Source organism: Poecilia reticulata, linkage group LG1 (genome assembly GCF_000633615.1).
Source record: "Poecilia reticulata strain Guanapo linkage group LG1, Guppy_female_1.0+MT, whole genome shotgun sequence".
NCBI classification, from domain to species: Eukaryota; Metazoa; Chordata; class Actinopteri; order Cyprinodontiformes; family Poeciliidae; genus Poecilia; species Poecilia reticulata.
Genome location: NC_024331.1, coordinates 29,265,109 through 29,276,086, shown reverse-complemented (window position 1 = coordinate 29,276,086; position 10,978 = coordinate 29,265,109). Strand labels below are relative to the sequence as shown.

The following is a 10,978-nucleotide window of genomic DNA, read 5'->3' as shown; positions in this document are numbered from 1 at the left end:
ATAAGACAAAAGGAATATATTGAATAAGAAAATGGGAACAAAAACATATTAATGAATGAACTTTATTGTTTTGTTCCACAAATATCTACTGGCCGAATTTTTTTGTGTTAACTAGAACTCTTTACTCATGTTTCAACCATCATTAACTGCTGCTCCCATGAACAAATACGCTCCAACAAAAAAATCTGATATTAACTTCAGGGTTTCCCCCAGAAAACTTGCTAAGCTCGGTGGTCGGGACACCAAAGCAGTCCACCAGTGGTCCACCATGTTTTTGCATTAAAAGATGTTAAGTAGACAGGAAATATAAAAATATTACTGGGTAATTATATATTACAGGAAAACATCTAGCCCAMAACTGGTACAAAAAACAACAAATCAAAAAATACAATTAAAATAAATATCAATTATATGCACTTGTGTTCAATCCAAATTAAGTCAGCAGCTCCATAAGCCCCACCGGGGATTCAGAGGCCCCATAAATGCTAATTTGTAGCACAAACCATAGACACATAAATGTAACATTTGTGTTGTTATTGAGATTATCAATGCTGCTAAATGTGATTTAATAATTTCAGCATAAGACTTTAAGGAGCTGGTAAGTTTACTTTGTTAAAAGTTCAGAGAACAATATTTATAATTAGATTGTTTTGTTAACCCAGGAACAATCTGATGCTCTGAGTTTAATCTTTGCGCTTGAGCTCTGTTTGTTCACAAATACAAATTAGTAAACTGCAATTATAGCTTATGGCTTTTTAGATTGACCAACTCAACTACTCTCCCTCTCCCAGATTTCATTAAATCTCACACAGAAGCTGTTAGAGGTGCTTATATTTTTATCAACAAAATGGACCCCTAAGTCAAATTCTGCTCAAGGCCTCATACAGAAAAAGTTTTGGCTGCTGGAGTTAGTGGGACAAGATTTTCAGATATCCGCATGACCGTGCGCATTAACTCTGGCTGACTAAGTGGGCAAAGTGTTTGGTATGATTTGTTGCATCATGTAACCAGAAAAATAATAATAAAAATAATAATAAAATTATATAAAACCAGTGTGATGCGTGACTACGACACGAGAGCGAAAGCTCCTCACCAGGCTGAACCTGCATGATGAGGTTAGCACTGGTCAGTTAACCACTAATGAGGTAAACTTTATCAAGCAGCGGCAGCCCGTGAGGCAACGTGCAGAGGCACCAGCATTGTGATTGGTCYGCTCTCTGGCTTTAAACGCTTAACGTATAAACCTGTCCTCTATAAACCTGTATTTTAGGAATTAATCTGCTCCGCCAGTGAAACGCTCAGCTCAACAGAGACGTTTGCAATCTGGCTTTAAAACAAAAAAGAAAAGAAAAAAGAATTAAGCAATTTAAAAATATATATATTATTTTCCTAAACCCATAAACAAGCAACGCTTAGCCTGGCTAGTAAAGCATGGCAGGCGCCAGTCTTATAAYACACTGGGGGAAACCTTAAGCTTACTGAAACACTTATTTAAATGTCATATGTTTACAGTGCCATTCATTTTAAGAATCTTATATGTAGCATAAATTAAAATAAATTCAGGATGTGCTGCTAACACAGGACTAAAAAACTGAATTGAATAGAATTCAGACTTGATGGGTAAATGGACTGAATATTACTTCCCCATGTATTAAATACATTTAAATATTGAAATAACTATGCATTTACATGCATTTCAACTTTTATGTACATTTTTACCTTAAGTATCTTTCTTATATAATGTTGTATAAATAAGTCATACAAATAAGGAAAATGCCATGCATTATGTAAAAAACTGTTTAATTTCTTTTCTCTGTCTTTTTGCTTCCGACTACAGCGATGCTGCCGGATTCAACTTCAGCTCTTCTTCTCCTGAGCGTCCTTSTTGTTCACTCTGTTCTGTCCTGTCGGACTGGGACCCAAACAGAGTGTGATGCTGCTCCTTTTGTACCAGGCCACAATCTGGTGGGGGAAGGTTTTGATATAGTCAGACTACAGAGAAAAGGAGCTTATGTGATGGATATGAGGACTTACCTGAGCCCCAACAAAACCTGTGTTCTCTGTCCCAATGCTCTTCAAAACAATGTCCTCCAAAAAGTAATGAAAGATGCATCAATAAACAGCTGCACATCTGAGTTGAGGGATTAACAATAATGCAACTTTTCTTCATTTTAAGCTTCCATCTTCTGTTGTGGACTGGCGTGCCATCAGTCGATGCAGTGCTGACATCTTCAGCAGTCATCACACCTCTGCAGGGTAAAGTATTTAGACCGGATTGTGAACACTGTAAACATTGAGTCACATAATTAAATTAACAATTACAGGATTTTTTTCACATGTTGCAATTACATGTTCCAATCAACCTTGTCTGTTTATTGGGCCTTTATGTGGTAGACCAACACATAGTGGATAATTCTGAAGTGCAAGCAACATATGAAAAATGTGGTGTGTATTTATATTGATAGTCTGATACTTATAAATATATTAAAGTGCAACCAGTTGACTTCATAGGTCACCCAAAACAAATTTATAATTCTTTAAAAAATAAATAAAATTCACCTTTATTCTCAGTTAAGTTCACAGTTATGGTTAGAAACAGCATCATGACGACCAAAGCACTGATCATGTTCTGCAGAGCGGGGGCAGCCTAATGTACTGTAAAGCATTTGGGCCACATKTAGTTGTGTCTACTATCTTCTAGTGTGTTATTAAGGCAAATGTTCATTTTGATAAGTTGTATCTCTTTGCTAAAAGTTTTTGAGCAGAATTTATTGTGATGTTTATTAAATTAGCAAATCATAATTTTTGTTCTAATCAAGTTGAATCAAGAATTGTAATTATTTAAATGTAAAACACGTAGTTACTTTAACTTGATAACGCAAGTGAAAACAATACAAAAATGTATGTTCTTTAACTCGGTGAAGTTAGTGTTTTTCTTGCATATTGTGAAAAGATTATTTGGTTTATTCCAGTATTAAGTTGAAACTCACAATTCAAGATTAATGCGCAAACAAAACTTAAAAAACAATGTATAAACAACTTGTCTCTTGTTGTTGAATCAACTTTATGAACTTTAATTTCTGTGATAAAACAAATATAACTTTCTTATTGACTTTAATTGCATTTCAAAGTAGCAGATAGGCTTTCATTTTTAAATCGAGCCACCTTCATATATTTTATGGTGTAAACTGAAGTCAAACAGGTTCTCTCTAATCAAACCATTTCTGTGTTTGGAGAGAAGGAGAGACGGGTTCATTCCATAGTTCACACGTCATGTCCATTTCACTTTGTCTGTTGCGGCAAGACAACTTGACATCTTTAGTTTGTGCATATAAAAACCAGACTCTGACCCTAAACCCAACCTAAATTCAAGTCACTCCTTAGTCTTAAACTTAGTYAAAGACAGCACTTCTTCTGGGGACTTACAAGGTGAGAAGTCCTAAAACACACACACATATATTCGCACACACAAAAAGACATGCGCTTAAGTTCCAATCCTCAGTTTGACTGTGAATAACTATAAATAATTAAATAGGAAAATTATGATCAAAATATAAATGTTGATTAAAATTACCAAGGGAAAAAATAGGCAAATACAGACCCATTCACTAAATTAGAATATTATTGAAAAGTCAATTTGTTTCACAAGTTTTACTTAGAATAATTTCACACATATTCATTTTAAAGCCTTTATTTCTGTTAATTATGAGGACTTCCAACTTACAAGTAATGCAAATCTAACATTGAAAATTGGAATAACACAGCAAACCAATAAAATATTTTCTAATGCAGTGGGTTTCATGAAAAGTGTGTTAAATACCTGCTTAGAGTACTTTTAATCTGACAACTGAGCCACATATGGAAGCATATTCTAAGTTATTGAATTTAACTGCAGTTTATAAATACCTGCCTGATAAGGCTTAGGTATTGTGGAAATATTGTAAAGTAATTTTTGTTGAATGTTACATTGATGTATAATCATGAATTTACTTTGATGAGTTACAAGGAAACTACAAGTAGGGCCTTGCTCTGTTCTACTTTTTCTCTCCCAGTGCGAGTCTGGCCTTTGGAAGCTTGATTTGCATAGGAAAGTGATAACAACATCCTGGAAGCCCTAACCAAGCTAGGAGACAGGAACCAAAATGTRGAGTAAAGAGGACATGAACCAAATGGTTGTTAATTTTATAACTTTGTCCCGGGACAGGAACTGGGATTACAGATCAATCAAAGCTGTTTGCTTCAATAAAACTTTGTATGACTACTGGCCTTAAAACCAAAGGCTGAGCCAGCACTCAGCAGGGTGGGGGTCAGGCCACAGAGCACAGTGACACAGTCATTGGGGGGGCTATATAGTAGGAGACAAAGACAAAGAGACTAAAGATCTCATTGGGATTGCCTTTGGGTAACTTTGTATGCATGTTTGGTGCTTGAAATGGATCTCCAAGATATATTTTGTACTGTTTAAWAAACCTTGGTTGATTTTAACTCGCTGACTCTTCTGGGATCTCCTGCATCATCGAACCTTAACTGTAGATCTCCAACAGTATTAAAATAACAATAGTTTAAGTTCACAATTTCACTAAACTAGAAAGTTTAACTACCTTATTAAAATGTATAGATGTTTAGTAATGATTTCTTCCTTTAAAATGTCCCAACAGCTCTCTGGTTCAGGCTTACACATCCCAAGACTCCAATGATTGGTCGGTAAGAAACATCTCAAAGCTGAACATTTCAGAATATTTTCAATGCAGSCCTGAGTTTTGATAACACAAACCTGATAGAAACCTTGCTGGTTCATTTTCTTTCTTTCACCATTTCATTTCAGTTAATATGTGCTCTTCCAATAATTTTATTATCTTTTTAGTTTGCATTCAGTTAGAACTGAAGTAAGTGGTTAGCAGAGTGATAACAAAAAAATGGCTTCTTATTTAACACCTTATTAACTACATGTGTTGTCTGTATTTCATCAGGTTGGCTTGGATGTTCCAATAGATCTGGAGTCTGGCAAGTTCGATGTGGAAGGAACCCGCTCCAAAGCCTACAAGTTCGCTTYAGAAAGGAGCAAAGAGGATCGCTACACTTTCAGCATGCACAGTGTCMYCTGTAGCCATTATAGGTAGGATGGAAATTAAACTTTTCTCATTGAGTTCTGACAGGTCAYGGTTATTGAAAAAACTGTAATTTTTGTCTTGGTGTCTAGTTTTCGTATGTCAGTCCGACCTTCCTTAAGCTTAGAGTTCAAAAAGCATTTAGAAATCCTTCCAAGCCACTACGACTCCTCCACTAAGCATGACTACGACGAGTTCATACACACCTATGGCACACACTTCTTCAAACTGGTGAGAACRTTCACACGCGCACACCTTCTGACTTAGTTACAGTCAGACATTAATCTGCAAGGAAGCAATTTAAAGAACTTTCAACTTTATTTAGGTTAATCTTGGAGGGCAAATGAGACGACTGACATCTTCACGAAGTTGTTTGTCTTCCCTGAATGGACTAACCTCAAGTGAGGTAATAAAATGCACAAAACAACCGATTTTTACACAACCATGTATGATACTAACATGATTCTAACGCCTAATGATGAGTCAAATGTGACAGCTAGATATTTTAAACTTTGATTTTTCTAGTGGGCAGAAGAATGCAATTGTCTGGGTGATTTTTTTGATGTAAGTACCTGGGAGCAATCCCTGGTCAACAGCCAAAAAATTGTCTGGGTTTTTCAACTGTTTCAGGGTAATTTTGATGTGCTGATTCCACAAATCACACTGGTTTTGCCACCTTGGTCAACTTTCTGAATTAAGCTACATATTATGTTGGGATGAAGTCATGATGGATGATTACTGTTGGACTCTGAAGAAAGATATCCCTGCTGAGGAGCATACGAGGCATTCAAAGAAACGGAAGTTCATGCCCTTAGTTTTGCATGAACAATGAAGACATAATTTTCAATGTACATGTACTTACCCTCATCAGCATTTATTACTCAACTTACAGAAATCCAAGTTTGTATCATTTAATTAATACACTCTCGAAACATTTTTTTTCTCCTGAAACATTTTTTAAATGAGAAATATTAACATAAATAAACTGATAATGTCACTAAAATGTCATCAATTTAGTCAGAAGACAAGACTTTTCTAAATCAAATTAGAATAAAACCATGACCTGATTGAGAAACATAGAAGTCATTTTTTGGATTCAGAGGTGTAAAATAGTCCTAATTCAGTAAAAAAAAAAACACACAAAAAAAACAGAGACAATTTCCAAACAATATTTTTTTTGTAACTCAGTGTGATCATAGTCTTAGTGCCTTACTGGTGTTTAGAACCAGAAAGCTACTGGAGAGCCAGTCACTGATGAGGGACATTGGACAAAGATGGCCAACCTGTCCTGATGTAGTCTTAATGGTATTTTACCCTAAATTAGAGCAAATTATTTTTATTGTGGTTTTCTTGTCTTGCAATGAGTTAGTTTGTAACCATTTTGTCTATGTAATACAATTTATTTGTTGACGCTTTAACACAGTATATTGAACAGGCATGTGGGTATTATGACATGATTTTAATGACAAATTTTAGATATTTGTTGAGTCGGTAAGTAATAGGTTTCTTTAAATTGAGATAAGGGATTAAATAAGTGTTCATTTCTCCCTACTCCTGCTTGTTTTCTTGTTTTTAAAACCCCTTTTGAAATAAATAAATCAGATTAATCACATCAAATATTTTTAATTCTAACATTGATGTTTCTTAGGCTGCACTTATATTATTAACAAATGAAGTTCATCACTTCCAACAATCTACTTTAAGCATTTTTTTGTTTGTTTGTTTTGTTCATTTTAATTTCTAGAGATCTCTACTTGAACATAATCTTCTCTGCTTGTGTCTGGCTCTTTATGCAAATGTCTGGTGTAATGCAGATTTTTAAAAAATCCCTTTACTGTTTTTTCACCCAGGTCCACAACTGTTTATCTATGGGTGTTGCTCTTGGCTTGGGGAAGGTGAAACTCTCTGCCGCCGTGAAACCCTGCAGTAAAGTCCTACAAAACCAGGACTCCTCCACTAACTACAGCTCTGGTCTCCACCAACACCACACAGAGATGTCAGGAGGAAATGGTTGGGTGGGGGAGTTTTCACTTTATCAAAATGATTCCAAATCCTATGTGATCTGGCTAAACAGCCTGCAAGAACATCCAGATGTTGTTTCGTACTCCCTTCGACCTCTCTATCAGCTCGTGCCAAGCAAGGTTCAAAAGGCAGCGGTGAAAGCTGCTATTGAGCAGTATTTGAAGGACAATGCTGTGAAGAAATCACCCAAAGAACCACACTGTGAGGGTAAAACCCCTAATTTGTCCTCTAACTGCTGCCCTTTGCAAGCATCAAGGGGAACTCTGGTAGTGACCGTTCTTCGAGGCTACGATCTCAAAGGAGATCTTTCTGATGAGACTGATGGGTGGGTTGATGTAAAAGTTGAAAATGAAGACCTCATGGGACCTGATAAGCACACCTTTTATATGGCTCCTCTTTACTTCACAGTTATGTCCTGGTATTTTATGGTACCACGAAGCGCAGCACCCGCATGATCGTATCCAACAATCCAAAGTGGAACGAGGATTTTAATTTTGGCAAGGTCAGTAAACTTTATTGTCACAGATTAGCTAAACAACCTCAACAAGAGATAAACTGATCCATTTACTCTGCTGATGCAGAAGAACTTAGAGTTAACACCAGCATTTAGTTTTGCGAAAGTAAAAATGAAATTACCAGAAGTGAGGAGAATTGCGTTTTTATGCATCAGTCTTGAAATAATGCTGATCTGTTCATTGGTGCCACCAATGAATGGCAAACAATTTGTTGCCAAACATGGCACATTAGGTGGAAATATCATTTAATAGGAGAAATATGTTGTAGTTTCCATTGCAACTAGATGATGTTAAATAATTGATCATGAACTAATTTGTCCTTCAACATGTGGCTTGCATTAGACAGCAGCCACATTAACAAGAAAAGAGCACCTCCCTTTAGGCCCTACTCTTTATTGGTTCGGTTCTCTCAGAACCAACCTGGGTGTCTGTGGACATGCGGCTCCCACACTCATTGCTCTGCTTAAGCTGTTGAGACAGGAAGTGCTGACCCTCTCTTATTGCTTTTACAAATAAATCATGAGCATGAAAACTTGGCTGACAAAACAACAAATGTACAATACAAACCTTTAATGTCAAAGAAGAAACTTTTTGCCCAATTGTTTCCTCTGTCCTACTGATTGCTTTTTTTCTTGTTTTTAAAAATCTGTTTGAAAGAAATCAGTCAAATCAAAAAAGACAATTCAAAGTATACAATGATATGTAATGCAGACAAACAGCATATTGTACGGTGGCCAACAAGTGCAAATGCACAGCAACAGAAAAAACATGCAAACAAATGAAATGCAGCAAACAAAAAAAGAGACGCAAACACAAAGCAAATGAAGCAAACAAAAATAAACACAAACAAAGAGACGCAAAGAGCAAATAAAATTCAGCAAACAAAAAGAGATGCAAACAAAAAGAGATGCAAACAAAAAAGACTACAACCACAAATGAAATGCAGCAAACAAAAGAAAAGATGCAAACAAAAAGTGCTGAAAACGGAAATGCTCCAGACCACTAGAGGGAGTCAAACAAGAAACAGCTGTTTCCAAATTTAGGGTCTGCATCCTTTAAAACGGGTGTTTAGAAATGCAGCAATGGCGGCAACATTATTTGTGCTGTGTTGCACTTAAAATTACACAAAATGATTTTTTACAAAGTTTTTAGGTGAGAATGCAGATGTATAGATCTGAAATATCTGCTCGGTTCATAAATAAATCACGTAATTACAATATTACTCCGACGTTTTTGGAGATGTCTGCTCCCGCTGCAATAACAGCCAGCTCCCCTCGCCAGCTGTCAGCTGGCCGGGCACTCCAGGTTCGGTACACCGAGAGAGAACCCATGTCAATCATTTTCCCCCAGGAGTGGAGGTGAAACACAGATATTAAGCCTGGTAATAGCTGTACATATTTTTGGTTCACTAAAGTAATTTATTTATTTATTCAATATCCCGTAGTGCTGATGAGGCATCTTCTTCTAGTTTGGTCGAGCAAAGCAGGAGGGACTTTTGTTTGTGTCTCTTTTTTTGTTTGCTGCATTTCATTTGCCTTTTGTTTGCATCTTTTTTTGTTTGCTTCATTTGCTTTTTGTTTGCGTCTCTTTTTTGTTTGCTTCATTTTCTTTTTGTTTGCGTCATCTCGTTTGCTGGATTTCATTTGTTTGCGTCTCTTTTTGTTTGCATGTTTTCTCTGTTGCTGCGCATTTGCACTTGTTGGCAACCGTAATATTGTGCAGGCAAAAGATTCTTCATGTTTTGAGATACTGGGTCAGCACCTGCATGAAAAGAATTTGGTTTTACTTGATTTATGGCTTCATGAGGGCATTTGAAGCAACTTTCAAAGAGACCGGGCACATTTCAAGTTGTGTATGGTTGAGTACAAATAAAAGTAAAAACAGAAAAAAAATCTGAAAATATTTGAACAGGAACACATATATTGTGTAAACAGACACAGCCTAGCTGATGTATATCTTGTGCTGTGGTGTTGTAACAAATCCCCTGTCTACACAGAAGATTGCACACACTCAGCAGAGTTTAATTATTATATAAACATTTAAAAACTAGAATAGTAACAGCCTGTCCTATTCAATACGAGCAAGGACAATTTGAATGAAATAAAACCAAAAATTATCAGACACGTCAGCTTAGGAGTGCAGATGGGAGGGGCATGCTATATGTAATAAACATAAATCAATTTTTTTTATTGTTTCCGTGATTCTTGCAGTACTTCAAAATAAACAACACCAAATCAAATCTAAAACACAGTCTCCGAAACCCATGTGTCTTTGCTTTATAAGTTCGGGTAAAGTTGTGACGCAGATAATTTACTCTATGGACTTTTTACAAACAAATTAAAAGACATACAAGACATTATTGTACATATAATAATACAAACCCTTCATTTGTATTTCATTAAGTCATGTGTTATTCTCTTTAACCTTTTCTTTTTTCACAGTATACTTTATTTTATTGTGATGTCACAGTGTTTTGGCTAAGATCGCACTGCATTTATCAACTTTTGAGATGCATGGAAAAGAGTTTTATTTTCTATATCACATTAAAAAGTTGACATTGAACTGGAAAATATGCATCTGAATGATCCTCCATTCAAATTTTCTCATGAAGGTTGACACAACACTGGGTCTGAAAATTGAGCTTTGGGATCAAGACTTTAAAAATGACGACCTTCTCGCAAAATGCGAGGAATACCTGAGCCAGGGCACTCACACTTTCACATGCAAAGGAAAGTATGGAAGAGTTGATGTTATATACACGCTGAAATGTGACCCGTATCTGACTGGAGAAAAGTGCAGCCGTTATAAACCATCTCCTTAGTGACAGGAGATTGGTGAGTTTTGGGAATGAAAGCATTTCATTTCATCATGTAACGTTAACTCACTAAATCTGATAGAAACTCACAATTTTACGTAATTATTTAACTTTGTTAAAAGACCTAGCTAAATGTGCATTTATCATACAATGAAAAAATTCAAGATTCTGTGCAACATTTAATCACAAGAAATAACTATGCTTTAATGTATGCAAATTGTGTTTCCTTTAATGACAATAAAATTGTTGAAATTGCTACAAGTTGTTGCCTTTATATTTTCAACAGATCTTGTATAATTAGTTGTAGAGAAGTAATTATGGATTAGGATTTATTTGTGTTACTATGAAGTGTATTGTTGTGCAGTAGCCAATCCCGCATTGTTCGCTTAGAATCAGGACTGACTACTGACCAGGTCTCCATCTAACGGGTCTGGAAAGTTCCTAAATCCTATCGAGTCTTACTCTGACTAGAATTACTGGAACTATCTATTTAAGCTGGTGTCGAGAGAGACTCATCT

General features: G+C 36.0%; 1 protein-coding gene and 1 long non-coding RNA gene across 3 annotated transcripts; one reads left to right on the top strand and one right to left on the bottom strand.

Moving 5' to 3' along the window:
* The first annotated feature begins 1,787 nt into the window (after positions 1-1,787).
* LOC103471416 (perforin-1-like) lies at positions 1,788-10,721 on the top strand. Its single transcript, XM_008420404.2, has 9 exons — positions 1,788-2,097; positions 2,177-2,256; positions 4,659-4,704; positions 4,971-5,116; positions 5,201-5,339; positions 5,434-5,514; positions 6,959-7,455; positions 7,539-7,632; positions 10,257-10,721. The coding sequence occupies exons 1-9, from the start codon at positions 1,840-1,842 to the stop codon at positions 10,464-10,466; spliced, it is 1,551 nt and encodes a 516-aa protein (XP_008418626.1). The 5' UTR covers positions 1,788-1,839; the 3' UTR covers positions 10,467-10,721.
* Positions 1,871-4,608, bottom strand: LOC108166311 (uncharacterized). 2 transcript variants are annotated; one of them, XR_001776646.1, is made up of 3 exons: positions 3,821-4,608; positions 2,035-2,284; positions 1,871-1,962 (listed from the first exon to the last, which is right to left on the bottom strand). It is a non-coding gene; the product is annotated as an uncharacterized LOC108166311 (long non-coding RNA). The 2 variants fall into 2 exon arrangements; XR_001776645.1 differs by having other exon boundaries at positions 2,035-2,249; positions 3,821-4,601.
* Positions 10,722-10,978: the final 257 nt, after the last annotated feature.